This window comes from Acipenser ruthenus, chromosome 12 (assembly GCF_902713425.1).
Source record: "Acipenser ruthenus chromosome 12, fAciRut3.2 maternal haplotype, whole genome shotgun sequence".
Classification (NCBI taxonomy): Eukaryota; Metazoa; Chordata; class Actinopteri; order Acipenseriformes; family Acipenseridae; genus Acipenser; species Acipenser ruthenus.
The window spans coordinates 10,124,533-10,148,382 of record NC_081200.1 but is presented as its reverse complement, the minus strand read 5'-3'; the positions used below and the strand labels follow the sequence as shown (position 1 = coordinate 10,148,382).

General features: G+C 37.0%; 1 protein-coding gene across 6 annotated transcripts in view; it reads right to left on the bottom strand.

The window, feature by feature from the left end:
* LOC117417098 (phospholipid-transporting ATPase IF-like) overlaps window positions 1-22,482 on the bottom strand; it is a 44,087-nt gene extending 21,605 nt beyond the window's left edge. For 2 of the 6 annotated variants that reach the window (XM_059034495.1, XM_059034494.1), the window contains exons 1-14: window positions 22,090-22,482; window positions 11,886-12,002; window positions 10,323-10,412; window positions 9,893-9,973; window positions 9,257-9,364; window positions 8,524-8,652; window positions 8,237-8,340; window positions 7,734-7,781; window positions 7,522-7,586; window positions 6,922-7,003; window positions 6,638-6,788; window positions 4,252-4,449; window positions 2,051-2,209; window positions 1,012-1,187 (exon numbers count right to left, since the gene is read on the bottom strand). In XM_059034495.1, the coding sequence (XP_058890478.1) occupies window positions 1,012-1,187; window positions 2,051-2,209; window positions 4,252-4,449; window positions 6,638-6,788; window positions 6,922-7,003; window positions 7,522-7,586; window positions 7,734-7,781; window positions 8,237-8,340; window positions 8,524-8,652; window positions 9,257-9,364; window positions 9,893-9,973; window positions 10,323-10,412; window positions 11,886-12,002; window positions 22,090-22,116 (1,535 nt within the window). In that variant the 5' untranslated portion in view covers window positions 22,117-22,482. The remainder of the gene's footprint in view (window positions 1-1,011; window positions 1,188-2,050; window positions 2,210-4,251; window positions 4,450-6,637; window positions 6,789-6,921; window positions 7,004-7,521; window positions 7,587-7,733; window positions 7,782-8,236; window positions 8,341-8,523; window positions 8,653-9,256; window positions 9,365-9,892; window positions 9,974-10,322; window positions 10,413-11,885; window positions 12,003-22,089) is intronic. The other 4 variants (XM_059034493.1, XM_034028863.3, XM_059034492.1 and 1 more) reach the window with 3 other exon arrangements.
* Between the last annotated feature and the right edge of the window lie 1,368 nt (window positions 22,483-23,850).

The window sequence follows — 23,850 nt, the reverse complement described above, 5'->3', positions numbered from 1 at the left end:
CTGGTTAATAGATGAGCAATTTGAACTTTAAAAAGTTTCTATAGGAAACTGTCACCACTAATGCCTCAACAGCTTCATTTAAAATACTAAGTATTTTCTAAATCAATATAACCCTTAACAACTATAACCCTCAATTGTCGTGTACTTCATAGCGGTTTCCTTTCACAAGCAGACTCCTAAACCACAAATTGACAAAAAAAGAAAAGAAAACCCTTGTAATTCATAGAACGGTAGATACTTCAAAACAGGTACGGTAAACTGTTCTTTAGACTTACTGCTCAACAACTGAACTCTAAACTATAGTATATAGTATTTTATTACAGCTTTATTAAAGCTGTTTCCATTCAAGTCACATGCTGACAATTTTACTTCAAAACAGTACGATATGCAAGAATATTTGCTTGCATTTTTACCATATAAATGCTTATTCTTAAATCTAAAAGCAAATGACATTTTACTGAATAAGATCAGAGTGGAAAGCTAGGATACTAAATCAAACTAACTGTGCACAAATACAAAGAAAATCAGGTAAAATAATGTGATCATGAACTACTTATATTCCTGAGAACAAACAATGAAGTAAAAGGGCAGCAGTGTGGAGTAGTGGTTAGGGCTCTGGACTCTTGACCGGAGGGTTGTGGGTTCAATCCCAGGTGGAGGACACTGCTGCTGTATCCCTAAGCAAGGTACTTTACCTAGATTGCTCCAGTAAAAACCCAACTGTATAAATGGGTCATTGTATGTAAAAATAATGTGTAAAAAATAATGTAACTGTATGTAAAAATAACGTGATATCTTGTAACAATTGTAAGGTCGCCCTGGATAAGGACGTCTGCTAAGAAATAAATAATAATAATAATAATAATAATAATAATAGCACAAATTTCAGGGACTTTTCTTGACCCTAAAGTGTCCAAGAACACCCAGTCGCTATTTAAGTTTTGAAATTTTGACATTCAAAACATGTAGCTCCACAGGATTCCGAACTACAAAGCAGTTTCAGCTTCTCACCTTTCTGTAGCCTCCACTAAAGCTTTCTCATCTGGTGAAGAGGCATAGTATTCCATCTGGGATGACATTCCATTGGCATGCCTGAAACTGTCCTCTAGGCCGTCTGTTTGATCATAGCTGATCTGCACTGTGTGACAAAGTGAGACTGCCTTCAGGAAGAGCTCTTCATCTCCACTCTGCATGTTAAAAAAAGATAAACAGGACCATGTGAGATACAGCACCTGAATGTTTAATTAAATCTCTTGTACATTATCTGTTTTGTACAGTCTTATATACTAACCCTTTGCAGTCCATTTATTAAGTGCGCGTCAGGTCCAATTTATTTTCACTCGCGCAGTTAATTTTAGACGCGCTGTTTAAAAGTATTTTCTTTCCACAGTCAAATGGGTTTAAAAGGCCCTGCATATCAACAAAGCACTCACTAGGCATCTCCAGCCCCGCCCCACCCTTTCGTTCGCTATAGCTTTCACGTATGCTAATAAATAAATAATAATAAATAAATAATAATAATAATAATAATAATAATAATAATAATAATAATAATAATAATAGTCGTACATACTGATCAATCATCTCCTGATCACTCGTTTTATCACCAAACTCCTCAATAATGCAATCCAAGCCATTATTTTATCACTATAACATCTCAAAAAAGCTCTGCAAATGTTAGTGAAAGTCTCTGTGCGCTGATGCTGTATCAGACAGCTTGTTTCCTTATGACCGCCCCTATGTAATGCCAGTGGCAGGTATGACTATTCATGAGATACGCCTTATTTATTTATTTATTTAGGCTTGTCTCGGCTCCTGACGCTCCCACTCGGCCATTGAATGGTTTTCTCGGCTTTTTCCGGAGAAAAAACGACTAGAAATCTGTTTTTTGATGATGTCGGACAGGGTCCAACAATGGACCGGATAGGAATAATTGCAATGTCGGACCAGGTCCGACAATGGACCGCAAAGGGCTGAATGTCGATTGTAGAGTTTCTCTTTTTGTACTTTCTCAATTATATGATATGCTATGAAAAAAAGGGTAAATTACCAGTCTTGGTAAATATCCATCAGGATAATCATCTGTCGTTCCTTCTGGGACCAATTTGCCATTGATCTCATTGTATTTAATGCCATTAATGGAGCATTCACGAAACTGCATTTCGTTCTCTGTCAAGGTCCCGGTCTTATCAGTAAACACGTATTCCACCTAAAACATAGAATTTAGACAGGTCACCTTAAAATATTCAAACCAAATATATACAGTGCCTTGCAAAAGTATTCAGACTCCTGACCAATTCTCTCATATTACTGAATTACAAATGGTACATTGAAATTTCGTTCTGTTTGATATTTTATTTTAAAACACTGAAACTCAAAATCAATTATTGTAAGGTGACAATTTTATTTATGTTGGGAAATATTTTTAAGAAATAAAAAAACTGAAATATCTTGCTTGCATAAGTATTCAACCCCCATACATTAATATTTGGTAGAGCCACCTTTCGCTGCAATAACAGCTTTAAGTCTTTTGGGGTAAGTATGTACCAGCTTTGCACACAGTGTCAGAGTGATTTTGGCCCATTCTTCTTGGCAGATTTGCTCCAGGTTGTTCAGGTTGGTTGGACGACGCTTGTGGACCGCAATTTTCAAATAGTGCCACAGATTCTCAATGGGATTGAGATCAGGACTTTGACTGGGCCACTGTAGGACATTCACCTTTTTGTTCTTGAGCCACTCCAATGTTGCTTTGGCCTTGTGCTTGGGATCATTGTCCTGCTGAAAGATGAATTTCCTCCCAAGCTTCAGTTTTTTAGCGGACTGAAGCAGGTTCTCTTGCAGCATTTCCGTGTATTTTGCTCCATCCATTCTTCCTTCAATTTTAACAAGATGCCCATAATGGTGCACCATTATTCCACTCCCAGCCACTGAATTCTGTAGCTCCTTCAAAGTGATTGTTGGCCTCTCTGTGGCTTCTCTCACAAGTCTCCTTCTTGTTTGAGCGCTGAGTTTTGAGGGACGGCCTTTTCTTGGCAGTGCCTGGGTGGTGTGATGCAGCTTCCACTTCCTGATTATTGATCCAACTGTGCTCACTGGGATATCCAAACACTTGGATATTATTTTGTACCCTTTCCCTAATCTATGCATTTGTATTACTTTATCTCTAACTTCTGTAGAATGCTCTTTGGTCTTCATTTTCCTTCAGATTCACAGCCTGACCAATGATCCTTCAACAGTGGGGTTTTTATCCAGAAAATGTGACAGCAACTTTAATAGTTCACAGGTGGAGGCCAATGGTAAGGTAATTGTGTCCTTGTTAGGGCAATTTCTTTCATCGGTTTAAACTGGGAGCTTCCACAGCACAGGGGTTGAATACTTATTGTAATAGAAATGTTACAGAAAATAGAATTGGCTCGACATAATGTACTGGCATTTTGCACTCCTATAACCTTGCTTGCATAACCTTGTATGCTTTGCTTAAGATAAAGTCAGAACAAGAAACTGCAAGATGCCTACACTGCAGCTGCAGCTGTGAAGATGAGCCAGACGTGACTTTTTGCACGTACACCCAAACTACCCATCCTGTTATCTGCTTGCTTAGCTATATGCCACGTATGCATAGTTATAAGTTGTTTTTTCTTATATGCTAATATCTGAATCATCATTGGCTAACCCTCTGCCTTGCTGACAGTTTTAAGGTATATAAGAAACTGATCTAACTCTGTATGTTGGAACACTGCTCGATGATTATCTAGCACCCTGTGTGTTGAGAGTGTTTTCAGTTTGCAAACTTAAGAAATAAAGGCCTGTGTTTGGAATTAGAATTTCCACGACATTATGCAAGCAAGATATTTCAGTTTATTATTTTTCTTAAAAATATTTCCCAACATAAAACCAATATCACCTTACAATAATTGATTTTGAGTTTCAGTGTTTTAAAATAAAATATCAAACAGAACAAAATTTCAATGTACCATTTGTAATTCAGTAATATGAGAGAATTGGTCAGGGGTCTGAATACTTTTGCAAGGCACTGTATATATTTAGTAATTTAACCAAAAAAATGTACATAAAATAAAAATTCACAAAGTTCTAACAACAGAGAAAATGTTACTTATTTATAATATTTGTTGAATTTCCTGATTAACATACACCAACAAAAACAAACTATGTTCAACTCCCTTTTTTTTTCATATGCCTTCTGTTGTATTTTTAAAATAAGTGTATGTAGATTTCAAGATAGAAACATACCTGCCCCAGTTCTTCATTTAGGTCAGAGGTGTTCACCTGTGCCTTCTGGTCAGTCTCCTCATGGTAGAGATCAATATCCCAGCCAATGAAAAAGGAGCCAAGGAACTTCTGCATCTCCACAGTTACATACAGCGAGATGGGGATGATGAAATTGTACAGAACAAGGAAAGCAAGAAAGTCTGAGATGAACCTCAAAATCTGAAAATGAACAGCACAGAGAACAGGTATTTAGCAAACCATCTACAAAACACCTGCACTTACAAGTTATTCAACAATTACATTAGAGTAGTCCTTTATTTTAACTGGTGAATAACTGGGAATTACAGATAATAATAGGACCCACACAAAGCAAAGACACTGTTGTTTGCTTGTCCTAACATTTAACACTAGAAGCCCCGCGGCAGTTTTTGGTTTTAAAATGTAATTTTCTCCACTAGTGTAACACTTATGGGGCTGCTTCTTCATGTACCTTTCTGTCCGTATGTATTAAATATTCTCACAAAGCATGAAACGTGGGCGTGGAGAAATAAAGGCGATATATTAAATTATACTTAAAAGCCCTGGGAGCAGTCTCCTTGTCAGCCACACAGAAAACAATTGTATTTTGATTATACAGAATGGTACTCTACTTTATTATTTTTCATTTACCAGTCCGCAAAGTGTTTAGCTGAATTAGATTAGTCTCTACTCTCTGCCTGAGTGAATAACTGACACTCTATTGTTTTACCTCAGGGGGTAGTCTCGAGTCCGGTTCTAATTAGATCGCATCAGATAATGCGGTTTCCAAGAAGTGTGGACGCTGTAATACCGAACTAAATTTTTTGTGTATCCTCCAACATCCCAAAATGCTTTATGGTATGTTTGGCGAAGGACTTGCTGTCAGTGTGCAGCACAAAAGGAATATCTACTAGAAAGTGTCCTGAGGGCATCAGATGATTTTTAATGGTTCGGTTAAGGGTTAGGTATTGGGTTACGTTTTAGGGCTGGGGTTACTGAAGGATAAGGTTGGGGTTGGGTTAGGGTCAGGGTGGGTTGATTTCGTGGAGTTGCCGAGCTCTGGAAGTGAAAAGTGGGAGTGCTTGGCAAATGCCCAAAAATCACCTGATGGCGTCAGGACACTTTCTATTGGATATTCCTTTATGCTGCTGTCAGTGTACACTCTGCACTGCGTATTCATTTTTATGCTTAAAAAAATAAACCTGTCAGGACATCTCTCTATTGAACTAGTTGGGGAAAAAAACAAACAAAAGCACAACGTTAAATTATAGGTAACTGAAAAAATGAAATTCGAGTTAAAAGTCGGGGATGTACAATTCACGTAATTTGTCAGCTCTCTTTGAAATAAATTTAAGGGCACCAGAATTAGGCTCAGGCAAGATATGAAGGTAAAAACAAAGATTGTTTTAATTAACAGCTTTTTTAATTATGAAAACAGAAGCAGCTCAATTTGTTTAAAGAGATGTCACCTGATAAAAAATATAACCCAAAAACTTCAAGCCCTACTTGTGTGTGTGTGTGTGTGTGTGTGTGTGTTCGGATTTACGTTTTTCCAAAATACTTGTTTTATTTATTTATTTTTAGCAATACGCACTTCTATTAATATGAAGTATAACATGTTATTTTAAAATAAAATACAGTGCATGGTGGGATACTATCGCATTCATTTCCACTGTTCATTGCGCTGCTAGGAACTGTAATCAAACTATTTTAATAGTGTGAGGACGCATTAAGCCCGACAAAACATGAAACGGTACTTCAGTGTGGACGCTTTCAGCTGGATTAATTAAACAGTTTTTGAGTATGGTTCTCGAGTTCGGTTATGTAGTGTGGACAGGGCCTAAGTTTATTTATCTGCATTGTTCGGTTGCTTTTGCGCATCTGATAATAAACCGATTTCTGTTGAAAAGTTTAAAATGTATTGCTATCGTTTCAGTTTTATAAATATGTATGTTGTAAACCGATGTCTGTTCAGATATTTATTTACATTTTCTCATTTTGATTTGTAAAATAATTTACAAATAATATTTAATATGCTTCAGTTGTTCAGATGTTTATGTGACACTCTCAATAAAAAAAAAAACAAAAAAAAAACGAATTACATCCGACTTTCTCCTTTCGTTATACTATTTACAGTGTTTTTGAATGCAGCCGTCAGAAAGACTGCTGCAGGGTTTCTAGGTATGAGTATATCTCTGGGTCTTCTAGTGTTAAAAGCCCCTGCAATTTCTTTGTGGTAAAAAGCAGTTGTATTATCTGATGTTAAACAATAAAAAAGCTTGTCTGAAGAAGGCGGAAATGCATGGGAAAAAAAAAAAAAAAGATCACAATAACAAACCACTACATAGTTTTTATTAAACCCATTCCCTAAGGTTTACTATAGACATACTTTGCTGCTATTCCTCTCTTGCTCAGTCTTTTGGTTATACCATGGCTCATCCCACTTTGATTCAGCTTGCCATGCATACTTCAAGATGGTGCTCAGAACAGCTTCAAACAACAGGATTCCCAAGTAGATGAGTAGAAACGTGTTCATTGACCTTTATAAGGAAATAAGGAAATCAGAACTACAGTATGAAAGCATAATACAGCACCCATGTTAGACAAACATTATCTACTGGGGAAAATACAAGTCTATTAAAACATGTACTGCAAACTGTTCTTTAGACTTACTTCTCAACAGCGGAGCGTTTCTGTGATTTGCACTTGTAATTCAAAGCCATTTTTGCCTCCATGCCTGTGTACACAGCCACACCTGAAAAAGTCACGCACATTTTCAAAAGCTGTTTCCATTCTTGAGTTTCAAGAGCATCTTGTGAAAGCCAATAAACTGTGGATCTGATGTCTCATCAGAACTCCAAGGTAAGCTATAACTCCCTAGCAGTGCACATAAACTATTTCTGTTTCATTCTATTTTAATGTGTATGAAATGATGAAACAAGCATCTACAGTTTATTACAAGAATATCTCTTCAGAAGACAGATCTCTTGGTATTCTGGGCAGTTGGCCTGCATCACACATTGTACAAGGCTTTGTCTCCTAAGTCTTAGGTAAAATAGAGCAGTTAAGTGATGCTAGGAAGTGTATCTCCTTTATAATGAGTGTACTTTGAAAAGTCCTTCACTACTAATTCATAGCCGTTGATATATTTAGACTTTTTGATGAGCAGATCAGGTAACAGAACCAAAAAAGTGAGGACTGTATCTTGAAAAGTGCCATTCCTCTTACACACACTAATATACTGTACATAAAAACAGAAAAGAATACACAAACCATAAATTTCTTTGGTGTTTTTCAATCTTGCTCCCCGAAGGAGTAGGTTTTCTGCTCCTAAAGGTCTAGAAAACAAGTAATAGCATTTCATTAAATGAAATAAATAAATAAATAGAAAATAAACCACACTTTGTAAAAACTTTAATATTTTACAGACCGTACTTCACCACACACACATCTAAGAAAACAAAAACAAACAAAAAAAACTCTACCTTACTATTTCCTCTTCCTGCTGGGTAACGGTTATCCGCCCTACAAATCTGAAAGGCAAATGGTAAAGTCATCCTTATTTTTAATCTTTTTTTTTTTAAACCAGAAATGATGCACTGTTAAATACATTGTATATTAATATAAAATATAGTGAAGTCTGTTAAGTTATTTAGTACTAACACTACATATATGGCAAAAAGTTATCTTTATCACAGTTGATGCTTGTTTTGTTATTTGATTTTTAAAAGCTGCTATAATGTTAGCAGTGGTATAATTTCAATGTAACCCCAGTGTAAGTAGAATGACTACAATTACTGAAGCCATCAGTATATATGTTAATGGCTTCTGAAGTTTTGAAGAGTCAAGATATCAAAGCCTTGCAGTACTTGCTGTACCTAATCAGTTCAAGAACCTATACATTCCTCCTAAAAATCACAGCAAAGCCACTGGACTGTTGGCTTCTTGCGAAAAGTAGATTTGTTCTCACTAGTGTTTGGTCCAGTACCTGTACAGATCTGCCTCTGGTTGCTGGCATTCTATAATGGCTACCAGAGCCTCCAGCCTGGAGACTGACTGAGCCACTGCTGTTTCAGGAACTGCAAAGTGGGTCTGGAGATGAAAAACAAGTGGAATAAACCATACAGATCACACATCATTTGAAACAAATGCAATGCAATAAAAACAGAAATCTCTTATTCACAAATAAGAAAAATGCAAAGGAAATGTAGCAGACCTATAAACAACCCCACTACTGATATTGTAAGAAAGCCACAGAAGATTAAAAGAACCAACCTTTAGATTAGTCTCTCCATCCAAACTGGCTGTAGTGATGTGACATGTCCCACCTTCTCTGTCAGAGGACAGCAGAACTAAATCTGCAGGGAAAGTTTCATCTTTGGCTACTCTTACAATATCCCCGACCTGAATAAGTGAAATGGATACCATTAGGAACAAATCCCACTACAGCGTCTATAATTCAAACTAACTGGGACCAGTGAGATATTTTGTAAAAATCTATTTGCTTTAAAAATTGTTACCAGTCATTTAAAACCTGGGATGTAGAAGTAATGCATGACCTATTTAAACACATAAAAGGTCCTAGTGCTTCTTGTTTTGCTGTAAACCCACGTTCACCTCGACCAGGTTTGTAATAAAGACATCAATCTTTTAGGTTATACACATTACTGTGGAAGTGTGTGTGATCAACAGAATTCAAAACTCAGCACCAGTCAATCACTCAGGTGAGTTCAGGAGAGAACCATAAACCTGGTCATGACAATGGGGATGGTATCACTTTGCAATAAACAGCTGCAGGTTTTAACCAACACTTGAATGTGTCGCTTCAAACTAAATCCTTTTATATTACCACACTGGAATTGATCTGTATGAATTTATATTTCTACATATATACAGGTAGTACCGTAAAAAACGGTGTATAAGTCGCTCCCCCCCTTTTTAGAACCCCCTAAAAATACCTAGAAAATAGATATACAAAGGTTTTTACAGTAATATACTGATTACCTACCCTTATGTTTTTTGATTTAGTTTGTACAAGGCTGCCACTTCGGACAACATAAACAGGGGCTCCATTGACTTCATTGTCTGCTTTGTGTCGCAGCCAGTCTTCATAACCCTGAAGATTGATGGATCAAATAAAGACAAAAATAAATAAATAAGTCAGCTGATCATATTTCTTTAATAATTAAGAAACAGTCATTGTCAACAACAAGCAGAGTGGAACAGAACAGTAATGCATACTCACATAAGCTTCCCCTAAAGCACCACTGTAAATAATGTGCTATTATTTCCAATATAAATCCTCAGATGGGAGGAAAAACTACTATCTTAACAGCCTTTCAGTTTTCCAGACAGTAAGGTTGGCTGCATGTATTCAATTTAGAGTTTATTGCATTGTCAGGGAACACACAAAAGAATGAGCATTTAATAAAACAAAATGTTGTGGCATCATTTTTAGTAGAGCAAAGACAAGCAAAGACGTAGAGCAGACTTCTACCTACAAAGGATTTATAAGTAGAGGTAGGATTAAATGCATTTGATAACAATGAATAAGTTCATCATTAAATATAAAAGATTTGCCAAGATATGGTAAAATTACTGGCCACAAATATTTGTATTCAAATGTTTAAAGACAAACTCTCACCTGTTTTATGGCTGTTACTGTGATCACAAAAAATAATGGTAGTCCACTGGTGATGGGACTAGTAGGGGTGTCAATCATGAGCTAAACAAAAAAAGTAATTCAATTAACATTAAAAGCCAAGTTAAATATAAGGAAGGGAAATCTGTCATGATACACATACTTAAATAATTAACTATTTGAAAAATACAAACAAAAAACACTTAATATGAATTAAAAAACATCTTCGCTTTTGTAAATATTGTTTAATTAAGGTTCACTGTTGACAATGAACATTTGTGTTTACATATAAAATAGGTTTAAGGCATGCTAGAAGACTAGTTTATCAGTGAGGAATGCATGGTTTTTGAAGTCCTGTATCAATAAAAGTGGCTCCCAGCTTGACTGATGACACAAAAACTAATTCAAAAGCCAATCAATTCAATAAACTTACCTGAACAAGAAATATAATAAGAAAATAAAAATTGGCTATTCTTCTGAACTGTTCAAATAAGTTCTTGGGAACAAAATTCCAAACCGTATACTGCAAAAACAAAAACAAACAAAAATAAATAAATACATAAATAAACGCAAACAAAGAATACAAATTAATACGAAGTTAAAGCTGTTCTCTTGTAACAAATGAAACACATGTGTTGCCCATTTTAATTGTCTTGGAGCCTGGCTGCAAGGTCTTATACAACTGTTGCTATGAAAATAGTGAAACTTCTCAAACAGGTGTGGTAGACTAGGACCGCCTGCTCTCTTTTGGACATGATAAAAAGGTGTTCCACATGGTAAACAAAGGAAGGAAGACAACCACATTTAGCAAAAACTGAACCAAAAATAAAACACATATTCCAAATCTTCACTCCAATATAATAGCACTAACACCCTCCACCGCCTCATTGAACAAACTGGTCAGTAAAATACTTCTGTGTCAGAATACATTGCTTAAACAAATATATAGGTCATGTACAGTACACATTAATATATAATATACGTATATTACATAGTATTTATGACTAAATAAATAAAATGATGCACAATAATGGTTTGGGTACAAGTTTGCTTATGTTTATTTAAATGCACATATAATAATGTACTTAATATAAGAATATTAAAAAAAAGAAAAAAAAAAAAGACGACATCACCTGGTAGGCTATTTTATGGATTTATAACTCTGTGTAAACAAGAGAATCCTACTTCCCATTCTAAACTTACCTTTACTCAGCTTCCATTTCACTCTCTGTGCTACATTTGAAGTAGTGTCTTGGGTTAACCAATACCATTTATGATTTTAATCAAGTCCCCTATTTCCCCTCTTTCTTCTAAGCTGAGAGATTGAATTTTTTATTTATTTATTTTAAAAAATGTGGAAATCAGCAATTCTTTTTTACCCCGTTTTCTCCCCAGTTTGAAATGCCCACTATTTATTTTTTTTAAATTTTTTTAAAGCTCGGCTCAGCGCTGCAACCCCTACGCGGACTCAGGCGAGACGAAGACTAACACACATGCCCTCCGAAACGTGTGTCGTCAGCCGTCCGCTTCTTTTCATTCTGCAGGCCCGCCATGCAGTTACCCCAGAACTACAGCGTCAGAGGATCACGCAGCTCTGGGCCGATAGCAGACAGGCCGGCAAGCGCCTGGCCAGTCTACAGGGGTCGCTGGTGCGTGGTGAGCCAAGGCCCTCCCCATCCCGGGCGGCGCTCTGCCAATTGTGCGTCGCCCCCTGGGAACTCCCATCCACGGCCGGCAGTGGAATAGCCTGGACCCGAACCGGCGACCTCCAGGCTATATGGCGCATTCCTGCACTCCACGCGGAGTGCCTTTACTGGATGCACCACTTGGGAGCCCCCCAAGATTGAATTGTCTCATGCCATTAAGTCCTGGTGTCCGTCTGGTTGCCCTTCTCGAGATCAAGGACATATTTTATGTAGCAAGGTGTCCAAAACTGCTAAGCTACGGTACATAAAAAACAAACAAAAAAACAAATATTGCTTTCTTTCATGCTTACCTTGGATGATATAATTCTGTTGTCTGCAAATTTCTGGGGCACATAGTGATCATGCTCTGGAAACCGGTTAGCTATATAGACTGTCCTTGTTTCACTTTGGTGGGGTGGGTCAAAACCCTAAAATGAAAAAAAAAAAAAAAGTAAATTAATTAAAAAAAAAACAGCAGCAACTACAGTACTGACATCTACAGGCACTGTAGAGGATGTTGTCAAACTGGGGGGGGGGGGGGCGCTTCAAACAGGCTACAGCAATCCACTACTTAATGGTTGTGAGCAATAACCAGGCAGCACCCCTACAGTTTTGACTTCTGACTTTATAAATCTGGTTTCCGACTGACATGTAGATTGCCATTGGAACTGCAGCCCTAGAAGGATTTCTGAAAAGGGCAAGACTATTTTATCAGCGCCTAATACAGATGAAAAAACACACATGAAAGCTATAGCCTTGGTTTGGAGACATCTGACTTCCTAGTTCCGAAACTTAATTGCTGGAAGTGGTGAAACATGTCAGTATTATTCCATAATATCTGAACTCCCAAGCTATTGTACTGTAAGTACCCATGTGATCATGTGATTCATCAAGTTGCTGCAAAACCAAACCCATAACGAATTTGGCAGTGTGATAACAGTACAGGCAGAGTTCTCCCCCAGCCTTTTCAGTCGGGCGGGTGGCTGTCACCGCCTGGCTGAAAAAACCCGATCAGCCCGTCTTGCAGATACTACTGTGCCTTTAACAATAAGGATTGGTTGCGCTTCTAGCAGACTAGATCACTTGCGCATTGCTGGGTGAAAAAAAAAATAATCTTGGAACCACATGAGAGCTGTGTTATGTCTTGACACAACATTTAACCAATCAAATAGTTGAATTATTACTGGATTATTACACTCCGGTTTCATGCAACAGTTAAGATGGTGACGAAACATGTGTGAGTACTGTTGTGTAAAAAAAAAAAAAAAAAAAAGGTTAAAATGAACAATTGCATTAAAAAATGTAGAACAGTGAAAAACAAAAATAGACGTGCATTAACAAAATGCCCTGAAAACTTACATAAAGAAAACAATTAAAATGAAGCAATAAGTTCAATAATTAAGCTAAAAAAGAAGTGAAAAGGTTACCATTTTTTTTTTTGTGTGTGTGAACTCCAATAACCCTATGTTATCTTTCCCCAGTCAAATCATAGCGTGCCTAAATAAGCATGGTAATTTACCACAATAAAACAGTAATGAAAAAGAAAATGTAGAACATAAAAAAGTGCAACCAGATACAGTCAACGAAAGATAACACACTATTCAAATTCTTTATCGTATTATATATTAAAGGTAAGGTACGTTTTTCCGTTAAAAGTGCTCCCGGTTATAATGTTCTGCCGCCCGGCTGTACAGAATTCCTAGGGAGAAACCTGACAAGCTACTGCACATTTAAGGCTTATCATGTTTGGAAGCACATGGTATTATGTTATCTGTTTGAAATATCTTGTTATGAAACCACATTTGGTAAAACCTAAATGGATGTCCTGCAACAGTCCCTATGGTACAAGTTCTGTAGTTGCTATTATGTATAAAACTATACATACACAACAGATTCTACACAACAGATGTGGGCTTTTTATTAAGATAAGATAACGTCTGCTGATTCCAAGCCGCTGTGAGGTTATAAATTCTGCTCAGAATGCACTCTAGTGGATGGCAGCACTGGGCCAGCTATACAGTTTACTGTAAGATTGGTTGCTATAGTTTTATCAAGTTATACAGTATAACATATCACGAGAGCAATGCCAAAGACACTATGAAAAGTGATAGCATTCAAACATATTCAGTTTTTAAAAATCATGTGAAAATCAAATGAATTTGTTCCCCTTCAAATTTTTAACCTGGAAAGTTGTTCTCAAATTTAAGATCATATCCGTATTGAAATTTGCTGCCAAGTGTCTCCGTTTGTTGGATAGACGTCAAAAGCATGAAGTAATACGCTCAGACTGGCTATTAATGACAACATAATTTATTTAAACCACACAGCTTTCGGATCTTAGAATTAGAACTAACTTTAAGCAATTCTTCAAACCATTTTCAAAAAATGTTATGCAATTCTTTATGGCATAGTTCATCAAACCATTATACTAATAAAAGTGGTCTGATTTAACAAAATACAATGGGTCTCAGCGATAGTTTTTCAGTGGGACTGTAAATGCAATTTGTATTTTGTTTCCAAAATGATCATCTTATTTTGTGTATTTTATATTGGTCTTTAAAAAAAAAGTTAAATAAAATATACTTGGAAGCTAGTGTTATATTACATGAATGCAGTGATATACTATGTTTGGGAAATTAAAAATCTGCAAAGACTCGCATTAGAAAGATCAGGTAAAGCACTGGCTGCATCACATACTCTAGCGTTATGTCATGGTAAAGGTATAAAACAAGAACAAAACAAGCATTTTTAGTACTGTATTGTATTGAACAAAGCACAATTCTGAACTGGGTCTGGTACCACCCAGGACCAATTAGTATGAGGTTTATTGTACTTTATTTTCCCCCCTTGCTAAAAACTAGTGAGCGAGAATGTGTCTGCTTTTAAAATTACTAGAACAGTTCTAGAATCCCATTTTATTTGACTTAAGGTACACTATATTGAATTAAGGAGAAAGGAATTGAATTACAACTGATTCAATTAAATAAAGCACAGAACAAAAAACATCTTTTGTCTTTTGTTCCTTCTAAAAAGTACAATTAATTCAAGACAGTTCAGAAGGAAAAAGACAAAGACAGGGAGCTTTGAGGAAATTACAAAGCTGAGGACTGGAATCAGAATACAAAGTTGCTGGAGAGTTGGATTTACATATGATTAACACTAAACACAGAAAAGACCGTCAAAAGAAGTTCCTTTCCACACATATTTTAGTAGAATAAAGCTGTATTACTGTACTGTAGCTTACATAAACTAAACCCCTCATCTAAGCTTTAAAACACTAAATATCGATCCGTCTGGAGCAAGCAAATAGAACTGGAACTTTCAATTCTGCAGAAACACAACCCACAAGTAAAACTTCAAGCAAACAAGCCACATCATCACCCTACTGAATTCTGGAAACACATGTTTTTAATTACAGTACAAAAAAAATAAAAAAAATCCTTGAACTACTTCTATGAAAAGGCAAAGTAAACATACAGTACTTTGTTAGCATAAACTAACAGTATTATAATATATGCATAAAAAACACCTGAATGAAAAAGGAAATATTATGATCTGTATTTAGAATTGGACTGCTTTGGTTTGTTTTTAGAAGTGATTGGCCTTTAGTTCAGTGAAATGAAATGTGAAATGAGTTCAGACAGTCTGTGACAAGAGTGGTCCTCTGGTCCTTTCAGCACTGAATTCACATGCAGAGATTAGGGATACAAATTTGTCTAAACTAAATTTTTTACATGTCATCTGTATGAGTCAAGTAGCAATCCAATTAGCAGTTTTCCAAGCAAGAAAATATGTTGTCTCATACAGACAAATCTGCCTACTGTCCTATGTACTCTACATCCTTTTGAAGTGATATTAAACTGGATCGACTATTTGATGATTGGTGTTTTGAATTGCACATTGTTATTGTATCATTGACAATCTCCACAATTGGCCTCTGCAAACTCACAGCTTGTCAGTGCAAGCACAGGTGCAGTCAACAGTTTCGCGGTCGCTCATCACTCTCCTCAATTACGAATGTTTTTTGAAAGTGACGAACAAAAAATGTGTCCAGTCGTCACTAGTGACGACTGCTTTTGTTTGTATGTTAGTCTGTTTCCCCCACTCTAAAAAAAAATGTGAAAAATGATTTGCTTTAGGCCAGGGGTAGTCAATTATTTTATGTGAAGGTCCGAAATTCATAGTTACAGCAGAAAGAAGGTCCGGAGCACATTAACTCTGACCCCTATCCCCATAGCCACAAACAAACACATAACTACTAGGGGTGGGCTAGCATACTTTTTAATTAAAAATGTAAATAATATCTCTTCATGAATGTAAGTTCAATATATTGTAGTGACCTGGTCAGTTCAGGTTGGCAGACTTTTGTTTCATATGGTCCTGTGCATTCACGTTATCTGTATTGTTCCGGGGTGGGACCATACCACTAGTTTCGGTAGTGTGTGCACATGTGAGCCGCTGTTGAATGCGGACCATGTCATCAAGATGCCCTTGCTCTGTCCCCCCCCCCCCATGAGAGTAGTGGTCCGCTCTCTTCTCTGTGTGTGAGGGGACTGATAGAGCCGGAGCGTGTGTGTGCATGGGGGGTGGAAATGAATTTAAAAAAAGATTTATCTTTCAAGTGAATTCAAATAAAAAATATAAAACCCTAGAAACAGCACTCCAGATAAGGTTTTGGGTCTAGGAGTAACTTACCCTTTAATTTTAACACAGAGAGTAAAATGTTTTTTCAGGGGGTAAAATGCAACATTACTCACGACTTCAAGGTAATCTCGATAAATCCTTTACATTTTACAATCTTTAATGGTAATGGGGTAGGCATTAAAAAAGAGCATTCCATTTGAACTGCAAAGTTACTTTGAACTACTGTACAACCGCGCGTGTGTTCTACAAGGTTCTTTATTGGCTCAGTGACTGCAAATTAATTACATTACTTATATTTTAACATTAAATTCTTAAACCCAGTGAACATGTTAAAACCTCAATATAAAGCCATACAGGTAAATAAAATAAGGACATGCATTAATAAGTTATAAAACAGTTTGCTTAATATTATAGGCATCTTTTTTTAGCGGTTGCCTCTGATAATGGTTCCAGTTGGATTTGCAGCTGTTCTGTGGTGTTTACGCTTCAACCTGTGTAGCTTCAAATTTTTCTTATTCTTACTGTGATTGGCTGCAAAGACAACAGGGCTAACCACAGATTGGATAATGTTTGTTGGGTTCGTTTTTCTTAGTAACTGAAGACATTGTATTCTGGGAGATGTAGTTGTTAGTGGAAGTTTTAGGGGAGGCAGTCAAGCTGTGCTGCAAAATTGCTATGCGTATTTTTACACATTAAAATTTAAATTTAGTGCGCATTTCCGATTTTTTAATGCGTAAAAAAGGCAGGTACACAGCTTATCTGGACTGCTGCTTAGAAATAATAAAAAATTTAGTAATTTTACATTCAGTACATTTCTAATCGGCTAATACTCACAGTAACTTAAGTGGTAGGTCCTCAAGAGGCTTGAGTTACAAGTGAACTCAGGAAGAGCAATATGGAGGCACAAAGACATGCATCAGTCAAAACAGAACACTACTATTAATATTATGAATAATGTTCATCTTGGAGAACGAATCCACACATATCGCTAAATACTTTCCCCGCCAGGAGTACACTACAGAATAACAGAATACAGACTTGTTTTTACCGGTAATATTTTTTAGTCGGCTTGGAAAACCTACTTAACAATAATGAGCTTTGCAGTACTGGTACTCATTGATCTTTTTCTTTGTGAAGTGAGGTTTTTCTAAACTCGACCATCAGGTATGAAAATTGTATCTAAATTGTGTATTTTAAAACAAATTACTAATGACGATTACTGGCCATAGAGAAGGGCAAGATTAATGCTTGCAAAACAGACGACAGCAGCCAAAGCATGCAGTTACACATTATTTTAGCTTCTAATGCTGTTGTACATTTTGTTTCGTTCATGCCGTTCTGCGACAAGGATGTGACATCAGGCCAGTTAATGAATCCACAACAGACAAGGCAATTGCAGGTGGAGATGCTACGGTGCTCAGCTTTTATTATACAAAAAGTTTTAAACAAAACACTTTTACAAAACAAAGGGCATGTGGGCCAGAATAAACAAAACACTAATACAAACAAGTATCATGCTGGTATAAAGCCAGCACATGTAGCAATTGTTTACTTTATCAATTATTTCTCCACTCTCGCTCTCCACTCACGAACACCCAACCCCAATTGAGTGATTTGTGCATCTACATATACAGCTGTGCCAGGATTCAATTATTAATTAATCATTCATGTGAATCCCAGCACGTGAACTAATTTGTGCAATCCCCGTGCCCACATACAAATACACACTTTGCTCTGCACGTGAAGTGATGTGCAATCCCCCGTGCCGAAATACAAATATACATTTTAAATCACCCGTGCACCAATACATATACCAACAATAACACGCCACATACAACATAAAACACAAAAATACACACAGGGACGGGGCACCCTGCCACCCGTTCACTGTATGTGCTACTTACTGTCACAGCGACACCTACTGTGCCCTCACGCACCACACTCTCATAAGAACTATGTTTTCTCAAAAATTCACAGCATTTCAAATGTAAAAACAGATTGCCATATGACTTGGTGGGACAGTCAAAATGCTCTGGCGGTCCAGATTTAGGCTATATTCTGTATTGTATCAAATCACAAATTACTTTAGCTTATGTTTTGAAAATAGCTTTATTTTGTTTAAATTTTACTTGACCTATTTTCAGTTGCTGCAGAAAGCAAAGATTAGTGATAAAAACAAATGGTGAACAGAACAACATTTTGTAATGCAATTGTCACTATTTTGATACCTTTTGGCTGCCAAGCTTGACTGCCTTAGACCATAACAACCTTTAAAAAATGACTGAGACTGACACTGTTCCAGTACGTGAAGGGAAATGTCACGTTGACCGAGATTCGATTGCCCTTACTGCTCCAAATGACTCTCCCTAAAAGTCTCTCAAAGCCATCTTGATCTATGAACTCAGAATACATATGCAGGAATGAAACTGTAAACCACTGTAATATTTAGAGAATATGATTTAAAATAATTTGATCAATGTAGCTTATTGTCATACAGTAGCATTAGTGGTCAAGTACAGTAAACACTGTTGGGGCATAAACAGTTGGGCAGCACCTGCACATAGTCATTGTTTTCAGTTCCTTTACTCCACTGCAGTGTCAGACCATCTTGACTTTAGGAGCAAAGTAAGGGTTAACATTCCTGTATTTGTTTCTTATGACTACAGTAGAGACGCCAGTAAAATTTAGAGGAAATTTGACATTTTTAAACAAACTGACTGGCATAAAGTGATTTTTTTTTCACTGCATGAATGCCTTAACCACTACTCCACACTGCTGTCTTGAGATTATATATATATATATATATATATATATATATATATATATATATATAAAAAATCCTACTAAAAAGGTGAACCTCATTAGCTTAATTGACAGCACTACTGTATATCCCTGCTGCCAGGAGTTATGAGGGCTGAATATTTATTATGGCTGCTAAATTACATTGACTTTTAGATCAAACTGTAGTTCATACAGTATGCAGCAAATTTCTACGCTTCACTGGTGCCTCTATTATAAATAGAGAAGCTATTGATTGTTTTAGGAGACACCCATTCTAGCCGGGGCCACATTAACCTAGGTTCTTCACATCTCACATCTCACATTAGACATTAGAAAATGCATCTCACTATAGCCTTACTGTACACATTGCAGATTTTCTTACATGATGCCTATTTGATCTCAAACTTTTAATGCACACTGCTTCTGGCATTTGACTGAACGTGACATTCAATGCCAGTATGGCTGTAAACAGATGAGACATGATGTCACTAATACCAAAGATTTAGGCCCTTGCTGCCAACAACCTGAAATAGATCTTGAAATTTCAGAGTTTGCACAGGTGATTCAAAAAACATCTGCCTACTAAGTTGGACTAAAGTGAAAAGCAACAGAAAAAAATCATTTTTTGTACGATTTATTATTGCATAAATGTAGCAATTATGTGATTTTCATTATTATTATTTTTTGTAACTCAAACTGTGGCCTAACTTGGTTTATTTTATACACAAGTGAGGTTAAAAAAAAAGGGCACAATAGATACTAGTTGAAAGGAAGTATTTCACACTTGGAGAAAGTACATTGATTAACATTGCATTTCAACAAAGGATCTTACAGCAGCTATAACCCACACTCGAAATTCTGAATGCTACATAAGAAATTGGCATAGACAAATAATTTTAACAAAGGCTCAGCAGGGGCAATACAGATCTGCGTCAACCAGCAAAAAGCTGTTTAAGTTTTATCTTTTATACTATAGTTTCCGACCATGTTACACAGCACGCAATATAACTACATAATTTCTTTTTGAGGAGTTGGTTAAATTTCCGTTGTGGGTTGAAGGCAATTTACGATCCTATAGAACATGGCAACATTGCTGTGCCAATAAAGTATGTCATCATCACTGCAAAAGACACATTTACAGTAAAGTTATACTGTAGTTCCCTAATAGTTAAAAAATCAGTTCTGTATTTTCTGTAAAAAAAGGTCGCTTTTTTGTTCTTTGATTTTTCAACTTTTGTTTTGTTTTGTTCATGAGGCAGGTAGTATCAACAGAATACCTGTTTTATTCAGCTGGTAAAATTGAGGCAAGAAGGCTTAAGAAAGGAAACTCGCTTTGGGAATTTACACCAGTAAGAATAAAGTGCACTGAAGGTAAATTACAGAAAAATTGGGTAACATAGGAATACCATCATAGTCAAACAATCATTGATCATGCTATTGAATAAAAAGCACTACTCCTTTGACCTGTAAAAATACAGAGGAGCATGTCTAAGAGTGTCCTTCACAAGCTTTGCCATCTTTTCATTTAGCAAAGGGAGTTGGAGTTAGGGGAACTGGGTTAAGTCTTTCCAAATCTTAATCACCTGTTTGATTATTTATGCAACCTGGCTCAGATTACATATTGTCTTCCAGAAGCGAGTTGGAAAATCAACTCAATAGCAGAAATAAATGATATTTACCCATGTTTGTAATGCTGCACAGTGCATACAAGTTCTGCTGGGTTCTGTTACTGTTGATCAGGTTCAACAGTGCTGACCACAGCTTCATGAGAACATACGCATACAAATTGGCTTGAAATTAAAAGGTGTGATTCTCATCTTCATCCACTAGAGAGATCAAACACGTTTCTTTTCAATCTCACACCCAGGAGATGTAAATGTATACTTTATCAGATTATCTCTGGTCTCTAAAGGCTCTTCAGAGAAGTGTTTTTACCTATGCATCAGTTCCTGTTTTCAAATCAACTTCTTCTATCTGACAAGCGTCTATTTAAAAGGAACATAACACTAGAACCAGAATTCGTTCAGATTGTCAATTCCGGGATTGTCAAATCCACAATTGCAAAAAGGTAATTCCAACCAATAACACGAGAGACTAACAATGAATTGTAGTACTTTCATGCAGATAATGCCTGCATGACATTTTTTTCAATTTTGTCATTTTTTCGTTAAGTACATTATTCACCAGGTTTCGTTCGACTTTATGAAGCAAAATAGGGTGATGCAAAACTGTTGGCCACTGCCTGTATAATTTCGGAACTCTTGTTTGGGTGTGTCACTTACTCTACCGGTTGCCCCAGAGGAAGACAAGAAAGTACCGTTGTCATACTCCGAAGGTGTTCCTGACATGTTTTAGAGATACGATCGGTTCTGAATTATAATGAAACGCATACTATTTATTATTATTATTATTATTTATTTCTTAGCAGACGCCCTTATGCAGGGCGACTTACAATTGTTACAAGATATCACATTATACATTATTTCACATTATACAGATATCACATTATTTATTTATTTTTACATACAATTACCCATTAATACAGTTGGGTTTTTACTGGAGCAATGTAGGTAAAGTACCTTGCTCAAGTGTACAACAGCAGTGTCCCCCACTGGGGATTGAACCCACAACCCTCTGGTCAAGAGTCCAGAGCCCTAACCACTACTCCACACTGCTGCCCATATATGGCCTTCCTCAGATGTTATGCCTGCAACGTATTTGAAATTACCTGGTAATAATTTTTAAATAAAAAATAATAATAAAAAATAAAATAATAAAGTAACGTCACGTCAATAGACATACATCAAGCAAGGATTAAGTGTCAACACTAGTTTGAACAAAACCTACATGTTTTGCGTAACAACCTAGCAGCAGTATAACATGCACATAACTTTTGCAATCAGATAAACTCTTCACTAACCTTTAAACACTACAAGGCCTTCTCCACTAATTTAGCCAGGCTATTTCCTGAGCTCACGTACGCTGTTTTATGCACCTTTGGACTCGGAGCTATACCCGGAAACTCGCCTGTCTCGCCAGAACGACAATGCAAAACGGTAACCATCTGAGATGGGGGACTCTTTAACATACCAACTGCTGTCGGATCCACCGTAGCATCCTGGTATAATCTCCTCGCTGCTCAAACAACAATCCCTTTTTAAAAGCATATATCCTTTTCCCAGTTCTCCTTAGGGCGTTAATTACAACGCGTCCAGGTTCGCTGTTTGCGTAATTAAAATCGCTTTTTGTTCCCCATGTCTGAGTGTGAATCTTCCCCCAGGTTAGTGGTGGTAGTGTAGAGTTCACCCGTCTTGCTGCAGCCTCCTGCACTGTGTTGCCTTTCTCAGCTCACTCTGCTCCGCTCATCGCCGAACTCGCTAACGCGTGACATCATCCAGGAAGTGACGCCAGGATGTGGTCTCAGAGCAGAGGGGGTCACTGGGTGAACGTGAAGGTACACATCACACAAGTGCACAGCTGCCAAACCGCTTATAGTAATCGTAATTGGGCTTGTTTTTTATTTAATTTTTTCAGAGTCGGGTTTTTTTTTGTGATAGGTGAGGTGAGTTAAAAATGGTTGTACGAGTGGTTTTGGTGATTGACTGGTGTCAATGTATACGCACGTCATTAGAAAAAAATATGGAATTTGTATAGAAAGGCGGTGTTGGTTTTTTTTCTCGTGAGACTTGGCGACAATGCACTAGTGCGAACAGGACAACAAACGGAGTCTTGTAACAAATCAGAATCTACTATCCATGTTTTTGTTGTTTATTGCTGGAACGAAGTTCAAAGTGTAAGTTATCCAAATGTGTAAATGTGGATTTGAAGTCAGACAGTAAACTTGCATGTTGTCCGGAGATCGGTAGAAATGCTTAGACCCCGTAGATGCAGTTTGCTTGCTTATTTATTTATTTATTTTTAATAATAATAATAATAATAATAATAATAATAATAATAATAATAATACTAACAAGAAAAATGAATCTCCAATCAGTTAATGTTGGCGTATTGTTTCGTATCTTCTGTTGTTGCTACACTTGTGAAATACTAAGATTATTCTGTTGCCTTTTTCGTTACCCCTCCCCTTTTTCTTACCATAAAATAATAATTAAAAATAACAATAGTAGCCAGTGTACTGTACATTCATAATATTGTATTGCGTCGCACAGTGAAGAACTTATCTGAAGCAGCAGAGAGGAGCAGCAACTGGCTGTGGTTGAGACGGAAAGATTCTGGCTGGGGATCTCAAGCACAATAGAAAGAAAGAAACGCTGATGTACAGGTAAGTAAGCTGGGCTGAGTTGAGTGGGGGACGGAGGGGGGTGATGCTGGGACGCCAGAATCACCGTCGAGCCCTCTTGAGGTGTCGTGGGCTAGTCGACGAAACACTGAGGATGGAAGGTGCCCACTTGAAAACCCCAGAGATGTACCCTACTTAACTCAATCCAGACGGTTGTCATGCTGATGCGCTGGGGAGGCCGCACTGTGGTTGATCCCCGGAGCCAGCATCGCAGCCGTTGTGTGTGCTGATGCGCCAGGGAGGCAAAATAAGCTGATCCCTGGAGCCAGCATTACACTTCAGCCATTAACACCAGACAGAAGGATATCTACATCATCATATGGAAGGAAACGCAAATGGATGGAGACACATATGGATCACATTAGGTTACTGTAAAGCTACATCTTAGTTGGTGCTTATCTTGGCGAGAGCCGAGTTCAAATCAGCATGAAGTTTTAACATCTACTCTCGTGTAATGGAAATCTTTTACATTCACAATTCATAAAACATGACTGTATCTTGTTATCTATGGAGAAAATTTGAAATTCAAAAGTTCAGTGAGTACCATGCAT